At 40.2% G+C, this 26,606-nt stretch overlaps 1 protein-coding gene and 1 pseudogene across 1 annotated transcript in view; one reads left to right on the top strand and one right to left on the bottom strand.

Moving 5' to 3' along the window:
- Positions 1–868: 868 nt before the first annotated feature.
- Positions 869–26,606, bottom strand: part of ARFIP1 (ADP ribosylation factor interacting protein 1) — a 77,717-nt gene continuing 51,979 nt past the window's right edge. The window contains 5 exon segments of the mRNA XM_030563516.1: positions 869–2,460; positions 15,651–15,677; positions 15,679–15,826; positions 20,899–21,056; positions 23,725–23,946. Coding sequence (XP_030419376.1) covers positions 2,305–2,460; positions 15,651–15,677; positions 15,679–15,826; positions 20,899–21,056; positions 23,725–23,946 — 711 coding nt within the window. The 3' untranslated portion in view covers positions 869–2,304.
- LOC115652981 lies at positions 22,950–23,077 on the top strand (annotated as a pseudogene).

Consider the following 26,606-nt stretch of genomic DNA (forward strand, 5'->3'; position numbering starts at 1 on the left):
TATTTGGAATGTCTTATCCAGCAATTCAACATCCAAGCAGGTCTAACAGCAACATTAGCAGTTTACGGTCTTGCCTTGGGGGGCAAGATAAAGAACAGGAATTTAAACTGAGTTCGCATTTACCATTTCTGCCCAGTTGTCTCCTCCCAGGCCAGGGTTAGCCTGACATAGCACAAGTTTCACCCTTAAAGATCCAATTTAGACGGGGAAGATATACTCAGATGTGTATTTTAGAAGAATTATTTTTCCTTTACTGCTCTGACAGCTGGCATTCAAGTACCAGCATAGGAGTCTACCACCTTCATGTCTCTGCTGTGTCTCTGCCCTCAATGAGTCTCCTGTGCAGTCATATGGCTATTTGCAAAAGCCACTTCACCTGCACAGTCACATACACACGCACTTGCAAAAATCCAAAGCTTGGCTGACGGTGGGTGCAGAGCACCCACTAAATTTTCCCTGTGGGTGCTCCATCCTCAGAGCACCCACAGAGTCAGTGCCTATGCTAACATGCTGGGATGGCATTCTGGAGTATTCTGGCACGACTGAAGCCCTGCAAAACAGTAATTATGAACATGGAATCCAAGACAACAGCAGTGATGTGCATTCATCCTTAATAATAGAATTCAGCTCACATTTTTAAGTGGCTTCAACATACAATCACTGACATTTACTCACAAGTAGATATGTTTGCACTGGATTTTAACTTGCGTATAATGCCAACTCACCCTGTAGTAAATTATAAAACTTACCATGCTCCCAGTGCTCATTTACTGAAACTGAAGTGTCGTGTTCACCTGGTGGTTCTCAGAGCTTTCACTGCAGAGAATTACAGCAGAATTCTATTTATAGTTATTGACAAGGAAAAAGATATTGCAGCAAACACCTTTAATAGGAATAAAAAATTCACAATGGAGGTACATTCTGGGGAAATGTAAAAGGAATGATTACAAGAGAAATTCTGACAGAATACAAAAATAAAGAAGGCTCTGTCAGACTATGAATCTAATGAGGAATGACGTAAATATGTTTGATTTATAGTTACATTATTGTGTTAAGCCCTGAAAACAAACTTTTAAGAAACATCAGCTGAAAGACACTTGAACATATAGTACATAAATCATATCATCCACGTAGTTGTAAGCAAGTAATAGTCCTGAAGTACTTCATTTTACTTAACAGAACACAAAGCAATGGAACATGTGCAAATCAGGACTCTCACATATACTGAATTTAAAATGCCTATGATAAAATTAACATATATAGTTACATTTAAATAAGGATTACACTACTGATGGAGAAATGAAACATACAAATATCAGCCACATTATCCCTGCTGCTGAAGTATGCTCCACAGTTAATCATACTGGCCCTATTTTTCTCTCAAATAAACATCACATCAATCCATCAATCTTAACTGAAGCTTTATCTTAGTCTAAAGTGTAGAAAGAAATATAGCATTATGTAGTATTCTTTCCCTTGTGGGAACAGAGACTAAAAAGGCTCTCTTGTGGATTATACACACTGGTCGAAAGACGTATCTCATGAAAAGGCACATACCTGTGATTTAAGGCTAGTATGGTATTTGTTTCAAGCAGAAAGTAACATTTAAAAATGGAATTAGTATGGCAAGTGGTTGGCTTCATCCAGCTAGCCACTTGGTGCAAAGCTAAAATGTGTGCTTAGAAGCCTCAGACTGACAGTGATTCTCGCTTCTTTAGAATTTTTGTTTTTAAATATACAATTGACAGATAAAGACCTACCTTTTAAAAAGGTATTTGCTGCAATTCCATGAGTCAATCAGCCATCTATTACAGTTGTTGCCTCTGTGCAGGTACTGCATGAAGGACTTATATTATTACTCTGAAAAATATTCTTTTTACTCTCCTTTTTAAAACACAATTACATGAAAATGATTCATTAAAGATGTTTAATATATTCATATATAAAATATCAGATGTTGGTACAAATCATGTAAACTTCCCTTTGGAAATATTTTGACTAGCCACCACAATGACCAGAAACTACAAACATCTTATCAGTGCAAATCTATATTTTTTGTTTAACTACAGAAATAGCCATCAGCCCTCACATACAAAAGGAGTACTCAAAATCTGAAATGACAAATTATGCTTGGGCACCGGAAAGACACCACCCTCCAACCGTATTCAATTACAGTATTATAAAAGGGAAAAAATTAAAGCTGTTTGTGCAAGAATCACTGCAACAGTCCTTCTATCCCAACCCCTTATTTTTTATCAGATGTATAGATTCTAGGTTAAACAATGCTCCTCTTTTCTAGTTTGATCACTGTTCTTCGAGCCAGGATGGAGCATCTACTCCAGGAGTTTTCAATTTGATGTGGAACTGTTTAAGTGTCTGTTCAAGCTGCTTCTGATTCCCAGAGAAGTATGCAGCAATGGCATTGTGGAACAGAACAAGCTGATTGTGCAATACTTTAACCTGTGGACAAGGACAGAAGGAGTTAAAGATGAAGAGGCACTTGATTGACACTTGAGGCTTTAGACATAACAGGAGATTTATTGGACGTACCAATTTAAAATTCAGACTCTAACTAACAGAGAAGAGTTATTCAATACATATTTAACATTTTATGCAAAAATCCAACCTTTTGTGATACAATCTGAGTGTCATTAGGGTCTATTAATTCAAGGAAATTCAATTTGCCACTTCAAGATTTTTCCGGTCACAATGAAAACTAAGGTAATGTAAGAGAGAATTTGTTTTAAAGTGTTTACACTCTGCAGCCATTTATTCTAAATATGTCTGAACATGTTCTTGTATTTAGCTCTACTTTATTTTCATGCAGAAAGCAGCATACAGATATGCTCATAAGACTTTGTTAACATTAGTAAGAGACTTACATTCTCTTCTATTAGGAGACAAATACATTTGCTGATGTCTGAAATTCTCTCTCTCATTTAGGTATTATAATAAATTCAACCCACACCGCAACGCTTTTTGCGATACATGATATATATATTCACACTTGCCAACCCTTTTAAGCTTTATTAGTTCCTGAGAATCACCAATTTTTCTCAAAATAAATAGTGAAGACATGGGTTTAGCACTTGTGACTTGATACAATAGGGAATAGGCAAAGACAAAATTCAGCTTCACTTGTAATTTAAGAACAACTGTTCTTCAGTGACTGAGTTGACACTAAGGGGGAGATTTTCAAAGGCACACAGCAGTTAGGCACTTAACTGCCACGTGTGCCTTTGAAAATCTCCCCCTAGGTCACTTATGACCCATACATATTACATCTAACACCACCCGTGTATGGATAGGGGTGTTTAACATATAGAATGCGAATAGGAATATGTTCGCAAAACATTTCTAGGGAATAGGGTTACAGCCTAACCTGACAGATTAGTATAGATGGGCCCTTAATTTGTCAGGCAGCATAGTGAGCGGCCCTTTCTGAATGGACACTGCTGGTTTCAGATAGTATCACTAAAGCATATATTACAACTATTTCTTCTCCTAATAAATGTTCACCCCATAATATATGCATTTTGCCCAGGATCTCGCATCTTGGGTCTGCTTTTGAAACACTAGGTAGTCCATCTACTCACTAGGTAGGATGCAACTAATCACTGTGCCAGCAAGAAATCCACTAAGCAGCATAATGATAATCAGACAAACTAAGTACTTGAATAGATAGGCTAACAATTCATTAAAGATGTCGAATCAGTGTACAATTTAGAAAATGCTGGTGGGCCAAATCTACTTCACATTTGTCCCCTCCGAGATAATATACATAGCAACTTATTTTTAAAGTGTCTATCTTGTTCATGTGCCCTTGAGGAAACAAAAAAGTCACTTTTCTGATGTAATCTGCTTCATTGAACTATAGGTCTTTTTCCATCAGGGTGCTGTTAGGTAATCCAGCCCAGCTCCCTGCCAATGCAGGATTGTTCCCTATATCACCCCCTCGCTATATCATATAATTGAACCAGGATTGTCCGTTACATTGTGCAACAATGTTATATTGATACACGTTTAAAATACACAAGATCCTTGTTTTCAATCATTTGCTACATGATTCCAGACAAAATGCAACAGGTAAATGAAAATTTCATCACAATATGACAGCTTGCTTTTACCTCACAGAAGTGAAGAAATTCAGGAACAAATGAATGTTTGTCCTTAAGCCCATTCCTTTGCTTATCAGCAACTGAAGACACTTCTATGCAAAAGTCTGAAGTAAGTGTGGGATCATAGGAATCTTGTGCAGATCCACACTTCTAACCTATCATTTAAAAAAGTATGCCAAAAGGGAGAATTGCCCAGTGAAACTCTGCAGCACCAATCTGTCTTTGCAAGAGATCAGACAAACCAAAAGGGGTGAGTCTCCCATCCTGTCACTTCAAATGCTCCAGTTCTGCATCTCACTCCTCTATTGAACACGCCATCTAACTATGGTCTACTTCTTCCCAATCACCTTCACCTGATATGACTTCATTTTCCTCTTCCTTGTGTCACAATTCGTCCACTAACATCACTCTGACTTCAGTGATGAACTACTTGCCTCACTGTCTTAATCTCATAAAATGCTGGATCAACTCTTCCACTCACTTACTTGGTCTGGTCTTCATTAAACACTGCTCCAACTCTAACCTCTCCATTGAGATTCCCTTCAGACCATCATCTAGTCTCCTTTAATATTGTCCACTTATTTAGACTTGTTTGATGTTGTCTGGGCTGAGTATTTGGGCTGGATGGGTTTCTGTTTAAATTTAGTGTTCTGTACCATGGTTTGTTTAGATAATTTGTAAGGAACTTATGGCACCGAGGTTAGAAAGAGGGTCATCTGAGCTAATAAATCCAAGTACTTAAATTAATTAGTAAGTGGAAGATCTCTCTCAATCTTTTCAAAAATGTTATGAAAATTCCAAAAATCATTCTGTGGCACAAATCTGTATATTATCCTTGTTTAAAAAATAGGCAACCATGTTTACTGAACTTAAGTATCTTTATAAAGATACTATAGATTATTTCTAAATTATAGTGGTGTCAAATACACTCTATGAAGTTAGACCTTGATAAATTCAGAGTAACAGAAATTAATTTCAGGGCCACACTGTTTTCATTCCTAGTACGTTCTCTTGATTTTACTGGGTATTGTATTGGAAATGCTTGATACAAATGAAAAAAATGGCCAATCTATATATACAATGCAAGCTCCCCTCCACTGACCACTTTAAACTGACCAAAATTGGGTTAACTTGATAATTTCTAATCACAAAGGTGGACATGCTTCCATTTCTGAATCTGCACCATCAGATGACAGTGAATTATGTGAGGGGTTGGGGGGAAAAGGACTGCATGTGTTAAAAAGGTCAGGGTATTCTGTTAAACGGGAGAATAAAGAAAGGCTACTTTATCAGTGAGTTACAGTGCTTTCAGAGTGCTGTCTATACAAAGTCACTCTCCTAGGATGAAGTACCCCAGGTGTTATGAACTTCTAGAACCTTCTGGAAAGCTCTGGCTGCCCATTGTGGGCTGCGCAAGTACTGCCTCATGGCATCACAATTAGGATGTTATAGAAGCAACAGTCATGATTCCAAAGTTACGGCTGAGTTTTACATGTGAAGCAAGAATTCACACCTCATTTTATGTATCAAAAATGCATCATATCACCCTCCCCCAAAACTACAGCACTTATTCCAAATATCTACACATAATTTAAAATTCCTGAATTTATGGATTTAAGAATTGGACCTTTCGGAAATTTATCACATTGTGTCAGTCTTTTTGCTTTTAATGATTTAAATAATGGGCCATCTCTTTTCTTTTTCACACCTTCCAGATAATAAAAACTCACTGAAGTCTTGTTTATAAGCTATATCGGGGGGGGGGGGGGGGGGAAATAGGATTAATGGTCATTTTTTGCTGCTTTTCTTCATAATTGAATGTTTCTCCTTCGGCAGAGGCTGACAAATCATGTTCTTCAGAATGCCACCATGTCTCATTGTTTTCAGTGGGCAGGGACGGCTCCAGGCCCCAGCACGCCTCCAAGCCCCAGCAAGCCAAGCGCGTGCTTGGGGTGGCAAGCCACAGGGGGCGCTCTGCCAGCGCCGCAAGGGCAGCAGGCAGGCTGCCTCCGCAGGCAAACTGCTGGAGGCAGCCTGCCTGCTGTGCTTGGGGTGGCAAAATCCCTAGAGCCGCCCCTGTCAGTGGGACTTAAGATGCAGGCTGCCCTTAGCAATAATGGCCACTGCTTCCATTCACCTGATCCTCACATCATTTCTCAGTGCCTTTGAAAGCACTGGGCACTACCCTCTTCCTTAAGGGCAGCTTGGCATTACTCATTTGAAACAATGCGGAGATGGTGACTACTTTGAAAGATGACAATTTGAGTTGCTCTGAAGGAAAATATATTTTATTTACTAACAGATAAACATTTAGTTAGGATAATGGCAAAAAGTGACCATTAATTCTAAACATTTATTTAAAATAAAAGCTACTCATTGCCTAGATCTACGCAACTGGAAGGACAAAACTGGTGTGCATGTACTGTTGGGCATGCATGTGCTGGGGAACATGATGGATGAGGAGGAAAACTCAGGTGTACACTGCCTCCTTTGCAGTGGTCTGTCACTGCAAAGCAGGTATAAAATCCACCTCAACTGGCCAGTATAATCTGGATGATTTGTGCTGCTCTGGAGTGGCTAAAGCAGCTAGAGTGATTCTGCTCCGGAACATTAAATAAAGTATGAGCCTTAAACTATGTATTTTCTACTCAACAGAACTATCATATAGTAGCATTCTCTGTGCATTTCTCGTTTAGTGTACATGTATGAACTTTTCAATTCCAAGACAAAAAACTAAATTAAGATGGCATTAAATTGAGAATACATATAAATAAACTCTGGGTAAAATACATTACAATATCATTATCCCAAAACCAAATGTTATAAATCTAGAACATTCAAAGTTAAGTTTAAACTTAAAAGAAATCCAAATATGTTAAGGTTAGGCCACCCAAACAACTCTAATTCTGCCCAGTAGTGATACAGGGGAAGAGGGCAGCATGGGTGAGACGTAGGAAGAAAGGAAAAAGTGTATTTTTTTAAAAAATCCATTAAATCTAATCTGGAACTACAAATACTAGAATTGTTTATTAGAATCATATGGCTATTGTATGGTGTAACAATACTGCATGATTATTTTCATTATACTACTGCCTAGAAGCACTACTGATATCATGGCCACACTGTTCAAGGGACTAGACACATAAGGGACAGCCTCAAAGAACTTACAATCTAAACAGATAAGGCCAGACACCATTTGGTTGTTTGATTGCCCTACCTATAAGGGCATCTATAATAGGAGAGAGAACACATTTTTATCCATAAGACTGCTTCCTTCAGACTGCTTTGAGTTCTTAAGATTTTACCACTCGTCAGCATTTTGCATAGCTAAGGCTCTTACAGGAGAAAAAAGCTCTAGAATTAAAAATTTCTCATGTATAATTTATTTCAGCACCAAGACCACATATATTAAGTCAGAAATTTATTGACTGATGTCCATTCTAGAGATACAGATGTATTAATACAGCTCAGTGTTCCTACTGCATTTGATAACTTTGTTCATACAGTATGTTTAGGATTTTCTTCATATGCAGTAAGTCTGGCATATGAATGAGGGCTTTCCAAACCAAAGATGAATGCCAAGCGGGCCAGTATGGACTATTGCTTTTTTAATTATCTCCCTTTATTTCAATCTTCTCTTCCTCAATTAAACAGTGGCACTTCTCTTGTGGTATAAAGAGAAGACAAGAAATGGCAAACTCCAATTAATAAGGGGCTTACCAAAGCATAATGTAACAACGTCTTTGCAACTACTGGATAATTGTATTATGGAGACTGTTGCATCAGCTTGGGAGTTGAAAGTTCTGCAGTTGTTCTTAAACCTAGTCTCCTATATGGTATACTGAGCTAACAAGTGAAGCAATGAGGTAACAAAGATTCTCTTACAGCCTTACTCTGGGACTTGTTTTACATGTACAGTATTTCACTCCTTCAGATACAGATTGAGTCATAATTTGACTAGTTGTAAAATCTGTTAGAGTGCTGGTGACACACAAATGTTCCTTTGGTAGGACAGGTTTAAATGATGTCTCAGCTTTCATAACTAAAATGGGAAAAAACCTAAAAGACACAGGTTATTTAATCAAAAGGAAATTGAATTAGAGTGCGGTAAACCCTCTGGATTTCAAGAACCTTTCTTCAAACTTTGTTCTGAGGGCTACCAAATTTATTCTGGGAAGAGCTCAAAGTACTATTTTAGCCTCAATTTCTATTCCAGTGAAATACTGATAACATTACATTTTCCAGTATCACATACAGGACAAGTACTAGTTGCAGCAGGAGCTCCTTCGTTTTTCCTGATAAAATCCCATCAGCACAGACTGACATGAAAAGAGAGTGGTGATTTAAGAAGGATTCATTGGAAGACTATGATTCCTATATGCTCTGTGATTTAGGAATCTTCCATTAAACCCCAGTAAGCACTACAAGAAAGAAGAGTTGTTACATAAAAATGAGGGAAACTAGGAATTATATACAGACAAAGCCACAGGCTAGAAAAATGGGTTCCTATCACAGTAAGTAACCATAATCCTGTTTTGGTTTCTTTTTCAATGACCCCATATAGAGATAGTAGATTTAGAACACAAAGATGATGTCAGGAGGTGGGCCTAAAGATGTATTTAAAAAGACCCCTCATTATGGATGTTTTGATTATGAAAAATACCCTAGAGGCCTCTATTTTCAAATGGTAGCTATAAAAGTCCTACAGTAAATATTTTGAAGCTTCCAATGCCATGTAGTTGAGAAACAGTACCAAGACTGCTAAGCACACAAGAGCAGTTTTTACAAATCCCCTTTTGAACAGGTTTGAGTCAAACCTCTCTCAAAGCTTAAGATAATCACCACCGATTGCCAGATTTTACAATTTATGTAGGAAATTGTCCATTTCTAGCCAAACCATTAGTCCTTAAATCTATGTGCAAATTCCAATTGTATTTGTTGAAAATGCACAGAAAGATTCCACTAATTTTCAAAAGACCTTTTTAGCACACATTTCTACTTAATTTCTAAAAAATTATCTCAATAAAATTTAAAATATAGTGTTGCTGTGTTAGTGTTTAAATAGGTATTTATGTATAAATGTTTATTTTTATGGCAACAGTACAGAAGTCAGGAACTGTGTACTATGCTCATAAGAAAAAACATACAACTTGAACTATCATAAGTACAAAATATCTACTGTGCAGAAAACACTGGAGCTCAGAAATTCTGATACTAGATCCTGTGTCCAGAAGGTAAGGATGTATTCCCTGTATAGAGGTTGTATTTAGTCAATGAAGGATTCTCCTTCCCCCAACCTCAAATTCCTACCCAACCCACACAAGCCCAGAAATGACTTCAGCCTTTTTACTGTAGGATAGGGCTTCCTTAAGAGCTTGCAAGTCTCCCAGCTCCAGTAAAGGGTTAACTACAAGGCAATTCTCTTCTTCCCTATTCAGGGCTGGTGCTACCATTTAGGCAGACTAGGCAGTTGCCTAGGGTGCCAGGATTTGGGGGCACCAAAAAGCAGCACCCTCCAATTTTTTTGTTACGTGTTTGAGCGGCCGCTGCCGCTGGGAGGGAGAGGGAGTCCGAGCTGCCACCAGCAGCCCAGGGGTCCTCCTGGGTCACCGCGCCACCTGCAGCCCAGGGGTCCCACCATGCAGTTGCTGCTTCGCTTCTCCCGCCTCCCAGGCTTGTGGCACCAATCAGCTGTTTGGCGCCGCAAGCCTGGGAGGAGAATTAGAGCAGGACAGCGTGCTCGGAAAGGATGCGGAACAGAGGTGAGCTAGGGTGGGGTGGTACTGCACCGCTCCCCGGGCCTGGGGATGGGGAGCTGCCGCAGGGGGCGGGGAGCGCCTCAGGGCAGAGGGGAACTGCTGCAGGGCTGGGGGGGCACCTAGAGTGCGAAACTTCCTTGCACCGGCCCTGTTCCTATTGCCAATCCAAAGGCTGTTTGCAGTTTCCACCACAGTTCTCAGCCCTGTTGAGTTATTTGTCCCCCTTGTAGTAGTAGCGGAAACCAGAGGCTGGCAGGGACAGATTCGGGGACTGCAGGCTGCAACTGTCAATATAATTCTGCTGTTAATCAAAACTGAAGGAAGGAAGAATTCATCAGGGGTCTCTGCAACATTCAGTTTCATTAAAAAAACGAAAAAAAAAACCAAGGTGGCAGTAAATGGACTCTTGTGGGTCAATTCAATTTCAAGATTATTCCAACTCCACTTTAGATTGGCTGTGTTTGTCAAACTGCACGTGTGATGTGTTTATGCAATTTGTATTTACACAACCATGAAATCTGCCATTTGATATGAGTATAAAAATGCAAAAGTGCAAAGGAACTATTTCAGCAAGTGCTACCTTCAGCTGTTTTTAAAGACATACATCAATAGCTCCCTTATAAATGTTAAATCATTTCAATGAGAAAAAAAAAGGCAAAAAGCCAAACTATATCAATTACATTAAGTCCTTAATCATAGACGTAATAGGAAGCAATGAAAGAAAATTATCTCAGTACACCAGTTTGCAGAAAAACTTTCATCTCCAGTTTCCAGATCAGCATTCACTGACAGTTCAGCTCGTCTGAGAATTAACAGTTTACTATCTGCATTAATGTTGGGATCTGAGGTTCAGTCTGCTTCAAGAATATAAATTATAACTTTATTTGCAAATGGAAGAACTATGCATCAGACACTTATGGGCTAGGTGCCTTACATGGTGTTAACAGGAAAAACTCTGATAACACTGATTTTCAACAGTTGATGATCTTGCCCATTAAGGGTTTGGTGTGCTGTTTATTTGCAGATGGCAGAGCTATATCAATAAGGATGTTCTTGAAGGAATCTGAACCTCTGGTCCTAATACTGATGCCAGTGTAGTAAAGTATCTTATTGCTCAGAAGAGCTGAATCAGTGGATGCAGAGCTGGAAACCAGAGGGAAGTGGTGTTTTTAGTAAGTGTACGTGCTGAGACTCTCTCCTTTTTCATCTCCCCACTAGTTTATTGTTCTCTACTACCTTTTCCCATTGTGTTAAGGCTTAATCTAACTGTATTGTCCAATTTAGGTTTGGGCTTCACGACAGAGGTAGGTTAACATAAGGCAGCTCCCGCAGATGTAAGTTGCCCAGTACATTGACCTAATAACTCCACCTCCATGAGAGGCATAGCATTTAGGTTGATGTCGTTAGGGTAATAGTGTCTGCATAGACACTGCATTACTTACATTGCCTGTTAGCCCGAAGGCAGGAGGAGCTCCAACTGTCTGTGCCCCACACAGTAAGTCAGTGGAAGAGCTCCTGGTGAGGACGTGCACAACCAACACAGGGGGCATAGTGTGGACAGGAACCACCATAGTAACTACTGCGGTGGCTGTACGCTGACCTAACTTAGGTCGACTTAATTTTGTAGTGTAGATAAGGCCTTATATTGACTTCAATGGAGCTAAGCTGTTTTACACCAGCTGAACATCTGGCCCAAAACACTTTTCAAGAGAAAGTCAGAGACCTGCAAGGGTTTTAGGGTTGGGTTTTTTTGGTGTGTTTAAGAAAACAGCCTGCATCAGAGTAACAGGTAATGTTACCAATGTCAAGGTTTTTACAATATGAGCTGTGTTCTACTGAAAATATTCATCCATTGTTAGAGATAGAGGTTGCTAACTCTCCCTTCCCTATGGGCATTTGCAGTAACTGCAGTTATAGGAAAAGACTCTAGCCATTCCAAGCACATATTAATAAGACTGTACTATTTTTATACCTATCTAAGAGAAAATAACTTTGACAAAATGGATTTTTCCTATCTTCATTTTATCCTAATCCTGACATTGTCATTAACTTCCAAATCCGTACATGCAGAGATCAGTAGCGTCTGTTATTCCCCACCCCACCCCTATTCCTGTGAACGAGAAAAATAAAGGCTTCTCATGCAAACATCTTACTACAGTAGTAACCAACACTACTGATCTCTGTATGTATGGGTCCGGAAGTTAATGACAATGTCAGGATTAGGATAAAATGAAGATAGGAAAAATCCATTTTGACAAAGTTATTTTCTGTATTAAATTTAGCAGCGTTAGATTGATTTAACCCTGCACCTGTCCACACAACTAAACCATTTTTGTCGACTTAAAGGGCTCTTAAAATCAATTTCGGTACTTCTTTCCGGCAAGGGGATTAGGGCTGAAATCGACCCTGCTGGGTCAAATTTGGAGTAGCGTGGATGCAATTTGACAATATTGATCTCCAGGAGCTAACCCACATTGCTCTATTGTGACCGCTCTGGACAGCACTCTCAACTCCGATGCACTGGCCCAGGTAGACAGGAAAAGGCCCACAAACTTTTGAATTTCATTTCCTGTTTGGCCAGCAAGGTGAACTTATTAACACAGATGACCATGCAGTCCCAGAATCACAAAAGAGCTCCAGCATGGACCAAACAGGAGGTACTGGATCTGATCACTGTATGGGGAGACGAATCCATGCTATAAGAAAAGAACTCTGTTCCAAAAGATGAAATGCCCAAGTATTTGAAAAAAATCTCCAAGGGTATGAAGGACAGAGGCTATAACAGAGACTGGCAGCAGTGCCGTGTGAAACTTAAGGAGCTCAGGCAAGCCTACAAAGAACCAGAGTGGCAAATGGCCACTCTGTGTCAGCGCCTCAGATCTGCCGCTTCTATGATGAGCTGCGTGCCATTCTAGGGGGTGCCCCAACAACTACCCCATCCCCGTGCATGGACTCCATCAATGGATTCTCACACAACAGGGATGTGGATTTTGGGGACAAGGAATAAGAGGAGGACAATGACATTGAAGATAGAGCACACAGCATGCAAGCGGAGAAACCGTTTTCCCTGACAGCCAGGAACTATTTATCATCCTGGATCCAGTACTCTCCCACCCACCCAGGGTGGGCTCACAGACCTTGAAGGCAGAGAAGGGACCTCTGGTGAGTGTACTTTTGTAAATATTATATATACATGGTTTAAAAGCAAGCATGTTTATTGATTAATTTGCCCTGAAGACTTGGCATGCATTCAAGGCCAGTACAGCTACTGGAAAGTCTGTTACCGTGTCTGGGGATGGAGTGGAAATCCAGGTCTGCCCAGAGGATTCTGGGGGCCTGGGGTCATTGGTGGCGGGGGGCCCCCGCTTTGGCGGTAATTCGGCGGTGGGGGGCCCTTCCGTTCTGGGACCTGCCGCCGCCGAAGTGCCCCGAAGACCCGTAGAAGAGGCCTCCCGCCACCAAATTACCGCTAAAGCGGGACCCATCGCCGAAGTGCAGCTGGGTCTTCAGCGGTAATTTGGCAGCGGGGGGCCCCAGCTGCGGGTCTTCGGGGCACTTCGGCAGCTGTGGGTCCGGGACGAAAGGGCCCCCCGCCACCGAATTACCGCCGAAGACCTGGCTGCACTTTGGCGGCGGGTCCCGCTTCAGCGGTAATTCACCAGCAGGGGGTCCTTCCGCCCTGGAGCAGAAGGACCCCCCGCCGGTGAAGACCGGGAGCGGAAGAAGCTCCGGGGCCCAGGCCCCCAGAGTGAGGGAAGGACCCCGCTCCAGGGGCCCCAAAAAACTCAGGGGGCCCCTATGGGGCCTGGGGCAAATTGCCCCTTTTGCCCCCTCCCGCCCCCCAGGCTGCCCTGCAGATATCCTCCAGGGACATCTCAATGAAGCTCTCTTGGATGTACTCCTAAAGCCTTTGCAAAAGGTTTCTGGGGAGGGCAGCCTTATTCCATCCTCCATGGTAGGACACTTTACCATGCCAGACCAGTAACCTGTAGTCTGGAATCATTACATAACAAAGCATGGCAGTGTATGGTCCCGGTGTACCACTGAGCTCTCTCTCCTCCCACTACTCACAAATGAATACAAAACAAATCTGGTCTCTTTATTGTTTTGATCCACTCCATCTCTCTTATACATCTTGGGCTGGCAGCAGACAATGCAGTATGACTGCTAGCCATTGTTATCTCCTGGCTGCTCGCCAGAAGATGGTGCAGTGCGACTGCTGGCATTCGTTGTCTCCCATTTATGTCCAGGAGCCCCCAACTGACCTCACTGAGGCTGGCTAAAAGAGCACCCAGGAGATGATGACGATGGCTACCAGTCATAATGCACCATCTGCTGCTGTGTAGCAATGCAGTATCACATCTGGCAGCACCCAGGAGATGTACGGTGACAGCGAGGTGAGCGAGCTCCATGCTTGCCATGGTATGTCGTCTGCATGGGTAACTCAGGAAAAAAGGTGAGAAATGATTTTTTGCTGTTGCTTTCACGGGAGGTGGGGGCTGATAACATTTACCCAGAACCACCCGCAACAATGTTTTTGCCCTATCAGGTATTGGGAGCTCAATCCAGAATTCCAATGGGCGGCGGAGACTGTGGGAACTGTGGGATAGCTACCCACAGTGCGATGCTTCAAAAGTCGACGCTAGCCTCGGTATTGTGGACACACTCTGCCGACTTAATGGTCTTAAGTGGGGACACACACAATCAACTGTATATAATCGATTTCTAAAAACGACTTCTATAAATTCAACTCAATTTCATAGTGTACACATACCCTGAGTTGAAGGGTTGGCATGTACAACAATCGTGACAGTTCCTCAGTCTAATCCTCATCTAACATTGATTAAATATACACATCTTGGCACTATAATTATTAATTGTTAATTAGGAGAAAGATTAGTTTTGAAATGGTCTCGTTACTGCCCTTTGTGGAAGTAGAGAAAGAACTGACAGGGATTTGAAGGGGATTTCATATTCAAACAGTCCCCTTACATGAGCAAGAGTCAGGCTAGCTGTAACCCTAATAACGTGAGATTTGCAGAAGCGAGGAGTGTGTGAGGCAAGTGGGAAAGAACTGTAGGAGAAGTTGTGACCCTGTGTTAGATAAGTATGGAATGCAGACTATAGTCTAAATTGTTGAGGAAAATAAGCTATCAGGAGGGCTTACATATAAACAAAATGCAACTGTCGCCTATTATTATACTTAACAAAAGGTATAAATGCTTGCTGTAATTGTTTACCTAGTGAGAGACCTGTTCTTCTCTCTCCGTCCACACAATTATTAGAGAAAAAATATCTGACTTGCTGCACCAAACCTGACAGTGAGCACTCTATTTTTCTCCGACACCTTACTCACTGCCTTTTACACATATCCCTCCCGCAGGCATTACCAAACATAGTAATAATGCTATGCATTTTAAGCCCACAATCTAATCACAGATAAATTAGTAAATCACTGTATTGATCACTATTACATAAGTGTGAAAAAATGCAGTAGAAATACTTTCATATATTCAAGTAATCTTTATTATATGCTTTTACCTCAGTAATTTAGAGTGAGGGACTTGAGGTCTCTAACTCCATGAAGGCATGTTCCAATAGTACAATAAGAATCCAGAAACCAATCTATTTTACTTCTCTTTCTTGTTTTACATTTTGAAGCAAACTGTATTTCAAGAAAATGTGCTGCTATATCAGATATTTATCTCAGGAGACAGAATCTAGCAGAAAGCAACTCCACTACAAAGTGTAGGAGGTGACGTTTGTAGCTTACCTTGTTTTCCTCCAAAAATTTCAATTTGAATAGATACATCATTGCGCATTTTGTCATATTTCTCTTTATGCACTTGGAATAGCTGCTGTGACTGTTCAATCTTTGGCAGCGTGTTTGCATCACGGGGACCAAGATTAAGTTCTTCTAGATCTGTGCGATAGGCATCATACTCAATTCTAGGAGGGGAAAAAAAAGTTTAAATGAGTCACAATGTCTCAAAACTTACACACCAAAACCAGGAGGAGATTAGAAAGAAAGCTGGACCAAATATACAAGTGCATGTAATGCTCATGAAAGGTACTAGAATGACAATGCTTTGTTATGCATCAAAACATGTGTAACGTAGTCGTACTGGATGAAGAAACATGCCGACAACATAATCGCATTATAAGAGTATGGCTTCACTGCAGAGTTAATTCAGGTGATCAGCACCTACACCTGTGCATTCACATTAGCCTAGAACAGGTATGAGCAGCCACACCATAAAGCCACAACCTAGTGTCCTCATTGATGCCACACTCATCCGTAAGTGTTGGTGGGGTTTCAGGGGCATATCCTATGGTTCTTTGCACTATAGTAAGCTGAACTGCTGTATGAAAAGGGAATCAGAAAAAAGTCTGTCCTTTTGGGCACAAAGGGATAATTGTGGGAAGGGACTGGAGGAATATCAGCACTTGAGTGATTTAGTCTGCATCCTCGTTGCAAAAAAGGGCAGGTTACTAACCCAAGTGAAAACAGCATCTGGGTTTTACCCTACAGCCCCAGACAAGCCAGCTAGCCTATGCGAAAGCACCAGATTTTGGGCAAGGGTTGTGTGTCTGGATGGGAGGGAGATTACAGCCAACACCTGAGTAAAAGCCTGCATTACAATCTGCAGTGAAGACCTACACTGAAGGACTACTAGATGTGACAGAGTAATTCAATCTGTCTGTTCATAAAATTTTGAGATGAGGGTTCCAGGGAATGGACGAACTAATCAATTCATTTTACCCTTACCCACAACCAGCACAAGATGGATTTTAAGTTGTACTTAGAGAATAAGAGCCATCCAGCCCTCAAATACGATTTATTCTAAGAACACTCAGCTAGAAGAGTGCCTTTAATATACTAAATCATTCTTTATAAACGTGATCTTAGAAAAACCTAAACTCTCAAATTACAAAACACCTTGACATGTCTTCCTAGATTAGATCATACCAATTAATAAGATAACCATCACAGGTCTGCCATATGTTTTATGCAAATTATGTAATCAGAGTAGCCAGCAAGCCTATCCTTGTTTTCAGGATCCTAGAATATTTGTCAACGTTATTTCCACATTTTTGTAGTAAAAGGCATTAGGAAAGAGTACTCCCAATAAGCAATGCACTTTTCAGCCATCAGTCTCAAAAGGTAAGACTCATTCCCAGTTGAGAGCTGGAGAAACTGAGGTACATTAAAGTTAAATGAATCACCTCCAGTATCATAGCAAGATAATGCCAGATCTGAAAACTGAACTCTGGTCTCCCAGTTCCCATTGTCACATTCACCAGCCTACTGAACTCCCTGGACTCCAATTAGCAAGGTATGCATGATGTTTTATTTTAGTAAGAAATGCTTTTCTACAGTTGGATGGTGCTGAAGAATGGAGTAGACTTGAAGGACTCATTTAGACAGGGAAGACATTGTAAAATAAGCCAGGTGTGAATTTACAGTGTATTAACTATTCCACAATAACTCGCTGTGTGGATACACACTTATTCCACACTAAGAGTGACTTTGTGTGGTTTAGTTTAAACCATTCTGAAAACAAGAGTCATCTACTTTCATTTTGCTTGAGAAAACAGAATTAAGTACTATCAAGTACTGTGAACTGGAATCAGGAAGAATTTTGCCACCAACAAACCTGGCTTTTCAGTTTGGTGGTGGCAAAATTGCCCCAAGAGGAAACTTTACATTTTCACAGTGAAAAAAGATATGGTCCCTATTCCAAAGAGCTTACAACTTAGCTTCAGACATGAAACAACAAAGCGCGTAATAAAACAGGTCTGCTGGGAGGAAATAAGATTGGCATTTTAATAACTATCCAATGTAAACAAGGAGAAGCCTAGAGATAATTATATCTGACTCATCTGTGAAGGTGTCATGTTAAAAGGGAACTTGTTCTCATTAAATCCTTCAAGTATAAATGGACCAGCTTGGAGATGTTTGTGGGAAGAATGGACATGGAGGCGGTGTCACTGGCAGAGTGGATAGGGCAGGAAACAGTGAGATAAGAAAGCCCAAATAAGTAGGGTGGGGCAGAGTTATGCAGAGGCTTCAAGGCAACAACAAGAAGTTTTAAAACTTGTTATTGCATAGAAACAGTACCAGTGAGGGATTTCAAGAGGAAAGGAGATTTTGTTAGAATGACTGGTGAGTAAAATCATTTTACTGGCTGTTCTTGTGCATTTGTATGGATGAAAGGGACTAATGTATGTTGCAGACACCAGAGAGGAGATGTATGCCTCTGATGGCACTCCAACTGCAGAAGGTTTCTTTTTGGGCGGTGGGAGGTGGAGGGCGAGGGGGAGGGGAAATCAGTCAAAAAGAAAATAGTCAAAATTTTGAATGATCCACAATCCAAAGTAGAGACTTCTTGTTACTCTTCTCTCTTTGCAACCCTTCACTGGTTCTCTCTTCTCTATCACACAGTATTAAGCACAAGCTGCTTGTCTTTACTTTCAAGGCCCTTCATGACCTATTATTCATCATCTCATTCAGTACTGAAAGGTCAACCCTGCCTCTGATGAGGCCATGCCCATTGCCCACTTGTTACATTTTCAAATAAGCATGTTTGTGTTTTCTTCCATGCTTCCCTCACACTTGGGAGAAGCTCCCCATAAATATCTGCAAAGCTACCCTCTTTCAAACTCTCCTTTACCACAAGGCCTATTTAAAAAAAAAATAAAAAAAAAAATAAAAAAAAAAAAAAAAAAGTAAAAGCTAGAATGCTGCTATGCAAAAACCACTGCCTATCATGCTGACCGATACTGTCTTACTGTTTCCTTGTACTCCCCATCTCTGCGTGTATCCATCTGATGTCTCGACTTATACTTGGATTGTAAGGTCCTTAGGGCATGGATAGTCTTTTTGTTCCGTGTTTGTACAGCACCTAGTACAATGGGGTCCTAGTCCGTAATCGGGGCTCTTAGGCTCTATAGATAATAAAAGCAGATGCCTTTAGAGGAATCTTTCTGGAGAGCTGTGAATTTTTTTGCACCACGCTCCATGGTGAATGAATAGCACTGCTCACAATGGAGCAATGAAAGAGGATAGGGGGAGGCAGAGGAGAACATAGTAGAACAGAGTCCAAGAGATTTAATAAAACCAAGTAGCAGGAATCATTCCTTCACCCTTTTCTGCACATGAATGCATATACCACTTGACGAGATCACTGATTTATATTTGGCATGATTACCTGACTCTAACTAAAAATAAGATGACTATATAAAACTTCTACAGTTCAAGTTTTGCAATGGCAAGAGCTATTGATTCATATTAAGATTGTCTGGAAAAAAAACTCACAACACGTTATTTTATTCTCCTGCTAGAAAGAATGTTTGGCATATGTAATTAAAAACTTTTCACACAAGTGGACTCAAAATTGTTTTCCCGATATGAATGTATATATAGTATTCGGGACTTACTCCTTCTCCCACTGAAATCAATGGCAAAATTCTCACAGAAGGAAGCTCAGGCTCTCAAGGAAGGTTAAACTCTAGTACAGTGTTACTCAGACTAAGGCTTAAGAGCCAGAATTGGCTCTTTAATGTGTCTCATGTGGCCCTTTGCTGCACGATATTAAAACACTGTGTGATTTAATTAACAACCAGTCAGGATGCTTTTAGTATGTTACTAACCAACTGTAGTTGATAAAATAGTAATACTTGGTCAGACATACATGTATATACTCTTTTGGGTAAAGTTGGGTCTTGAATCACTGAGGTCTCAGCATCACTGCTCTAGTATATGAACACTAACCACTGAACATTAGTACACTAATGCCAGTCTTTTGTGAACTGTGCTACATCATCCCATGCATGGAGAGCACAAGAAAATAACTGGTATAATCTTTTGAAGTCATTTATTTAGCATTCCATTCAAAGTAAACTGTTAACAGATTAAAGACGGGGGACCAAATGGTTTAAGTATTCAGACAAGAGGTTAGAAGCCTGTCATGTCCAGATTATCAGTTTGAATCCAGCCCAATTCAGACAAGAGCTGAACTTACTACCTGATCTGTTTGACAGATCTTACATGAAATTAATTTAGCTTGTACATAACACCATATTAACTAGGCACTGAAGTACTGGGCTCAGTCCAGTTCATAGCAGATAGGTATCCATACTATAGAGCCCCATCAGTTCAGCTGGCACCTAGTCAGCAGACTCCAAAGATTGGTCAGTGACTGAATGGACCACTATTCAAGGTTAAATATATACTAACAGGAAGCAGACTGAGAAATCTGGCTTTGTTGCCACTAAGCTATACCTTTACTGTGGGTAAGTGTCTCCAAGTTGGGTAACTAGTTATCTAAAGAATGCACTAAAGGGAACTGGAAGAACATTTTATTTCTCATTCAGAAACAGTACTTCATATGTGACTATATGTAACCTACCAGAATTTCCACTATTATTCTACCAGGGCAGGGAGGGGGAAAGAAACAAACAAACAATCTTTACCCTACAGGAAACATTAAGGCCATGTCTATACTACCCCTTATGTCAGCAAAACTTACATTGCTCACAGATGTGAAAAAACACCACCCCCCTCCACGTCACTTAAGTTTTGCCCACATAAGTGCTCGTGTGCACAGCACTACGTTGGTGGGAGATGCTCTCTCACTGACATAGCTACCGCTACTCATTTAGGTGGTTATGATGTCAGTGGGAGAGCTCTTTCCTGTCGGCATATTATGGCTACATGAGCAATCTTACAATGGCACAACTGTATCAGTACAGCGGTGTCGCTGTAGGCTTCTAGTATAGACCTGGCCTAAATAGAATCATTTCTGAAAGATCTGAGTTTAACAGAAAATTTTCTGCAAGTTTAAATTTCAAACATCATTTTGAAGTATTATAAAAGTGTAAAGAGAGAACGTACTCAGGATTTAAAATATGAAAGTTGTGTTATATTTACAAACTTTTCAACACTGTTTACCAGTCCAAACACAGGGAGTAAACCTGAAGACTATGTTAAATGAAAATAACTGACACAAAATATCTACCTGGCACTTTCATACTGTTTCACAGTCATTAAAGTATCTTCAATTGTTTTATTCACTAGTGTGTTCACACTGGCAATAAAAAAGTTAATAGCACCAAGAAGAGTGTCTCCATTTTTAGCAAGAAGTTTCTGAGTGTCTGCATTGTATCCAAATTCCTCCTACAATAAAGAACAAAAAATAAAAAAAATACTGTGGTTTATAATTAAATCATGTCATTTACCCAAATACTCATTAACACTGGAAAAAAAAACACATATACTTATTATTAGAAAACACAGATACGATAAACCATGTTGTATGGAATTTAATCACTGCTGTTTGAATGTGTGTATATTTAAATAGACATAGTGATTATAATAGTCTAGGCAACAAATTTAGCTCAGAGAGAGAGTCATAGCCAGAACTATCCCTTTGTTTTAGACCTTTACAAGCAACTGTTCAAGTTTCTCCCTGAAACCCCATTGATTTCAGTAGAATCTGTCCCAATAGAATGGATAGCACCTATTCTTGATACCAATTCTATGGTAAAGACAGTTATAGATCTTGGCTAAACACAAAAAAGTTACCCTTATTACCACTGCCAAAAATCTTCACATCATTTTGTAACCATTTAGGATTAGTCTAAATTCAGTGTCTCCCTTAAAGACAATAGTAACGCCATGAATTATACAGTAAAATTGGAGTAGTTAACTAAATTCAGAGAGGGTAAATGGTATTAATTAATGAACAAGAGTGGTTGTTAAATCCTGGAACACCATGATCTGATATTTATTTTAATATGTTGTAAGTGACTGAGACAGCAGAATGTACTATCATAATGGATGGTGAAAAAACGGAATAATACAGATTAGCTACAAATGTTAAGGGGGCATGATTAAGATGGAAGTTATTGCCAAAGAAAATTGCAATCAAGTTTTAGGTATGACAAAAGGCAAGGACCAATTTATCAAAAGCAAAAGATTTCAATGTCAGATTGCAATGATTATTCTTTTAATGCAAGGCTCCCACACATAAGACTCACTGATGTATTTGTGTTTTCCATACAGCATTTTCATATTCTGCATAACCTGAGCTTTCATTTACCAAAGTAAATTTCTAGCTATCATGGTTGTGAAGATGTGAACCTAATGTAACCAACTGATGGTGTAAACACTAATGCCAAATTATGGCTCTTAAAATATTAACATTAACTGTTTCACATCTGATCATTTTAGTGGATGGGAGTAGGGAGTGAAACCTAGAGGAAAGAAGACGCAGAGGAAACAATACAAAAGAGAAACAGCCAAGAGGGAGAGAAAAAGACAAAGATGGGGAAGAAAAGGAACCTAAAAGGGGTCATGTTATTCTGTTTAGCGTATAATAAAGTACTGAATAAATAAGAGTTTAGTTATTACATAGGGCCACATTTTACCCATGTTCTTTGTGTGTACATCCTATAAACATTAATGGGAAATCCTCTCTGGATTGAGGATAGTCATATTTACATCTTGACACAGATTATAATTAAAAATGGAATCCAGCTCTCTAAAGATAACCAATGTGACACCCCTATTCAAAATAAATAGGCCTTGAAACCAGGGAATAAATACAGGAGAAATTCTTGAATCTGAAGGATAAACACAGTAGAGAGCTCAAGATTAAAGCTATCACCCACTGATTTTATAAAAGGTAAGAGCTCAGTTTATTAGAGCAATGTCATGTCAAAATCTTGATTTTTCACCAAGCAGCAACTAACTGCTTTGCAGCTCAAATGTGGATATCCGATTATCTACTGTGAATGTTAACATTCCAGCTTTTTAAACTTGTTTTGCTCAAGTCTTAAAAAGTGTTATCCAAACAGCTAGCTCTAGTGATAAAAACAGCCCCAGATTCATCACTACAGTGAAGTTCAATTAAAACTAGGGTAAGGTAGACTACTTTGTTACATTTGTGGAAACCTTTATTTATTAACAGAATCCTCTTCAACTATCTACAGAATAAGAAATGAGTGGCAGGAGGGAACTGCTACAGATATGAGAAGTAGGATTGCTTCTCTCCTCCCAGATCTGTTCATACTCTGGTTTCTCTTCAGATTGTATGGATCTTTTGCCTTTTACTAAAGATTTCTGTGAAAAGGAATATATATAAGTTTCTACCCAGATCCGTTCATCTTTTTTGTATACGCTACCTGGCTTCCGCTTCTTACAAGATGTAGAATTTACAGTCAGTTACAGCAATATTGCCTGAATAGTATATGATATAACTCTGAACTGAAGAATTATCTCAACACTAACTGTAAGATTTCTAAGTGATCACCTCTAATTTTCTTGCATGGAGAGTCTAAATGCTGTAAAAGGAACTGGTTCTCATTATACTATATAGGTTGCAAGGCTCTGATCAAAATGGTGCTCCATGAAACAACTGAACTCAACATTTCAATCTGCTAAACAAAAAGTGATTAACCCACATTGTTACCTCACCTCTTTTGCATGAACCCCACTCTATTTCCAAACATAGACACCACAGGCTTGTTGTATTTTACAGGAAATGATGATCTAGAAAAATTCTATTGACATTTCATTAGTGACAAATGAGGAGCAAAACTGTTCACTATACAGAGTAAACATGTATGTTAGTAGTCTTAGTTCAAATTCCAATTAAAGCCAGGCATTAAAAACTACTAGATGACCTTACTGTAATTTCAGTGATTTCCTTCAGAGTCTCAAATGTTATTAAATAGCAGCTATCTTCCTAAATATTGAAGACTATCTACTGTACAACATGCATAAGCCAGTGATGTTCATCCTCAAATCTGTATTTTATTTTCTAATACTATTAAAGTCTTACATGGAGTTCCAATGATTTCAAACTCAGGTCTGCAAATGCATCTCCAAGTTGCCTTTGGGTATTCACCATCTGGTACAGTTGCGTGGACAAAGTCTGTGCCAATCTTAAGATATTTTCATACTTTTTTTTGTTATCTCTTAGTATGTCTATTTGGGCTTCCAGTTCCAGGTCTACTGTTCTTGAGCCACGGCCCAACTTTTCGGAGATGATCTGACGAGTACACTGCAAATTCATAATAGTTTAAAATTACTGTGAAAGCAAAACAAAATTCTACATTCAAGATAGTACAGCACACACCATTTCTTGGCTTCAAGGAGTACATAATTATAAGCAATTCTTTCACAATCACCCCTCCCAATTTAAGTTTGCACAACAAACTGAAGAAAAATATCAAGCCTTTAGAAGTTTTTCAAGACTCAGCAAGAACATTTGTTGGACAAGTCTCAACTCCTACTAATAAAAATATGTAAGGTAACAAATCAAGAGCAGAACTAATTACAATTCTCAAATGAGAGATTTCAGATCTTCACTTTTTAGATTTGGTGAATCTCATTAAGTAAAAGCAATTATTATTTAGTTCAATACATTCAAGTCAGTTTATTAAACACAACATAAACCAGAATGTTACTGATTCTAAATAACTATTCTAATATTCATTCCATCTTCATATACCCAACCATCCAATCCCAGAGGCATTACCCACTTAATTCCAAAGTTAGGCCTAATGGATATAGAGCATCTTCAAATGTAAGTTCCTATATTTCAACGTTTAGAATCTTTTAGGAAACAATTGCTTCTTCCCATACTGTGGAGGCATTTTTAAGAAACTGGAAACTTTTGCAAAGGAATTTATAGGAAGATAATCTTAAAACTGAATTTGTGCTTGTCTGATTATAAAAAAGCATGTTGATTATCTTAAACCTTAGGATTTAAAAAGTAAAGTTTACTATACCCTGACACAGGAGTAAACTCCTAAATTGACTTGCAATTCATCGGTATAGTGAGCAGCAAATTCAGCACTTCAAAAGATACGGTAAGATAAGATACGATACTTAGGGTATGTCTACACTGCAGGATTACTCCGACTTTACAGAATACAATTTTTGGAAACAGATTGTATAAAGTCGAGCGCATGCGGCCACACTAAGCACATTAATTCGGCGGTGTGCGTCCACAGTACCAAGGCTAGCATCGATTTCCGGAGCATTGCACTGTGGGTTGCTATCCAATAGCTATCCCATAGTTCCCACAGTCTCCCCCGCCCACTGGAATTCTGGGTTGAGATCCCAATGCCTGATGGGGCAAAAAACATTGTCGCGGGTGATTCTGGATACGTGTCGTTAGTCCCCCTTCTCCCTCCCTCTCTCCATGAAAGCAATGGCAGACAACCATTTCGCGCCTTTTTTCCTAGGTTACCTGTGCAGATGCCATACCATGGCAAGCATGGAGCCTGCTCAGCTCAGCGCAGCAGTCATGAACATTGTAAACACCTCACGCATTATCGTGCGGTTTATGCTGAACCAGAACCTGCAAAAACAGGCAAGGAGGAGGCAGCAGCATGGCGACAAGAGTGATGAGGATATGGACACAGAATTCTCTTAAACCGCTGGCCCCGCAATTTTGGAGATCATGGTGTTTATGGGGCAGGTTCATGCCATGGAACGCCGATTCTGGGCCCGGGAAACAAGCACAGACTGGTGGGATTGCATAGTGTTGCAGGTGTGGGACAATTCCCAGTGGCTGAGAAACTTTCGTATGTGTAGGGCCACTTTCATGGAACTTTGTGACTTGCTTTCCCTACTCTGAAGCACCAGAATACCAAGATGAGAGCAGCTCTCACAGCTGAGAAGTGAGGGCCCTGTGGAAGCTTGCAACACCAGACAGCTACCGGTCAGTCGGGCATCAATTTGGAGTGGGCAAATCTACTGTTGGGGCTGCTGTGATGCAAGTAGCCAAAGCAATCACTGAGCTGCTGCTACCAAAGGTAGAGACTCTGGGAAATGTGCAGGTCATATTGGATGGCTTTGCTGCAATGGGATTCCCTAACTGTGGTGGAGCGATAGACGGAACCCATATCCCTATCTTGGCACCGGAGCACCAGGGCAGCCAGTACATAAACCATAAGGGGTACTTTTCAATGGTGCTGCAAGCACTGGTGTATCACAAGGGACGTTTCACCAACATCAACATGGCTGGGATGGCCGGGAAGGGTTCATGACGCTCACGTCTTCAGGAACACTAATCTGTTTAAATGGCTGCAGCAAGGGATTTACTTCCCAGCCCAGAAAATAACCGTTGGGGATGCTGAAATGCCTGTAGTTATCCTTGGGGACCCAGCCTACTTCTTAATGCCCTGGCTCATGAAGCCATACACAGGCACCCTGGACAGGAGCTGTTCAACTATAGGCTGAGCAAGTGCAGAATGGTGGTAGAATGTGCATTTGAACATTTAAAGGGATGCTGGAGCACTTTACTGACTCGCTCAGACCTCAGCCAAACCAATATTCCCATTGTTATTGCTGCTTGCTGTGTGCTCCACAATCTCTGTGAGAGTAAGGGGTAGACATTTACGGCGGGGTGGGAGGTCGAGGCAAATTGCCTGGCCACTGATTATATGCAGCCAGACACCAGGGAGATCAGAAGAGCACACCAGGAAGCACTGCACATCAGAGAAGCTTTGAAAACCAGTTTCATGACTGGACAGGCTACTGTGCGAGAGTTCTGTTTGTTCCTCCATGACGAAAACCTGCGCCCTTGATTGACTCATTCTCTGTAAGCCACTCACTATCCCCCCTTCGATCACAGCTTGCTTGCAAAGGAAATAAAGTCACTATTGTTTAAAAACCATGTATTCTTTATTAATTGATTATAAAAATAGGGAG

The sequence above is a fragment of the Gopherus evgoodei genome, chromosome 5, assembly GCF_007399415.2.
Source record: "Gopherus evgoodei ecotype Sinaloan lineage chromosome 5, rGopEvg1_v1.p, whole genome shotgun sequence".
Classification (NCBI taxonomy): domain Eukaryota; kingdom Metazoa; phylum Chordata; order Testudines; family Testudinidae; genus Gopherus; species Gopherus evgoodei.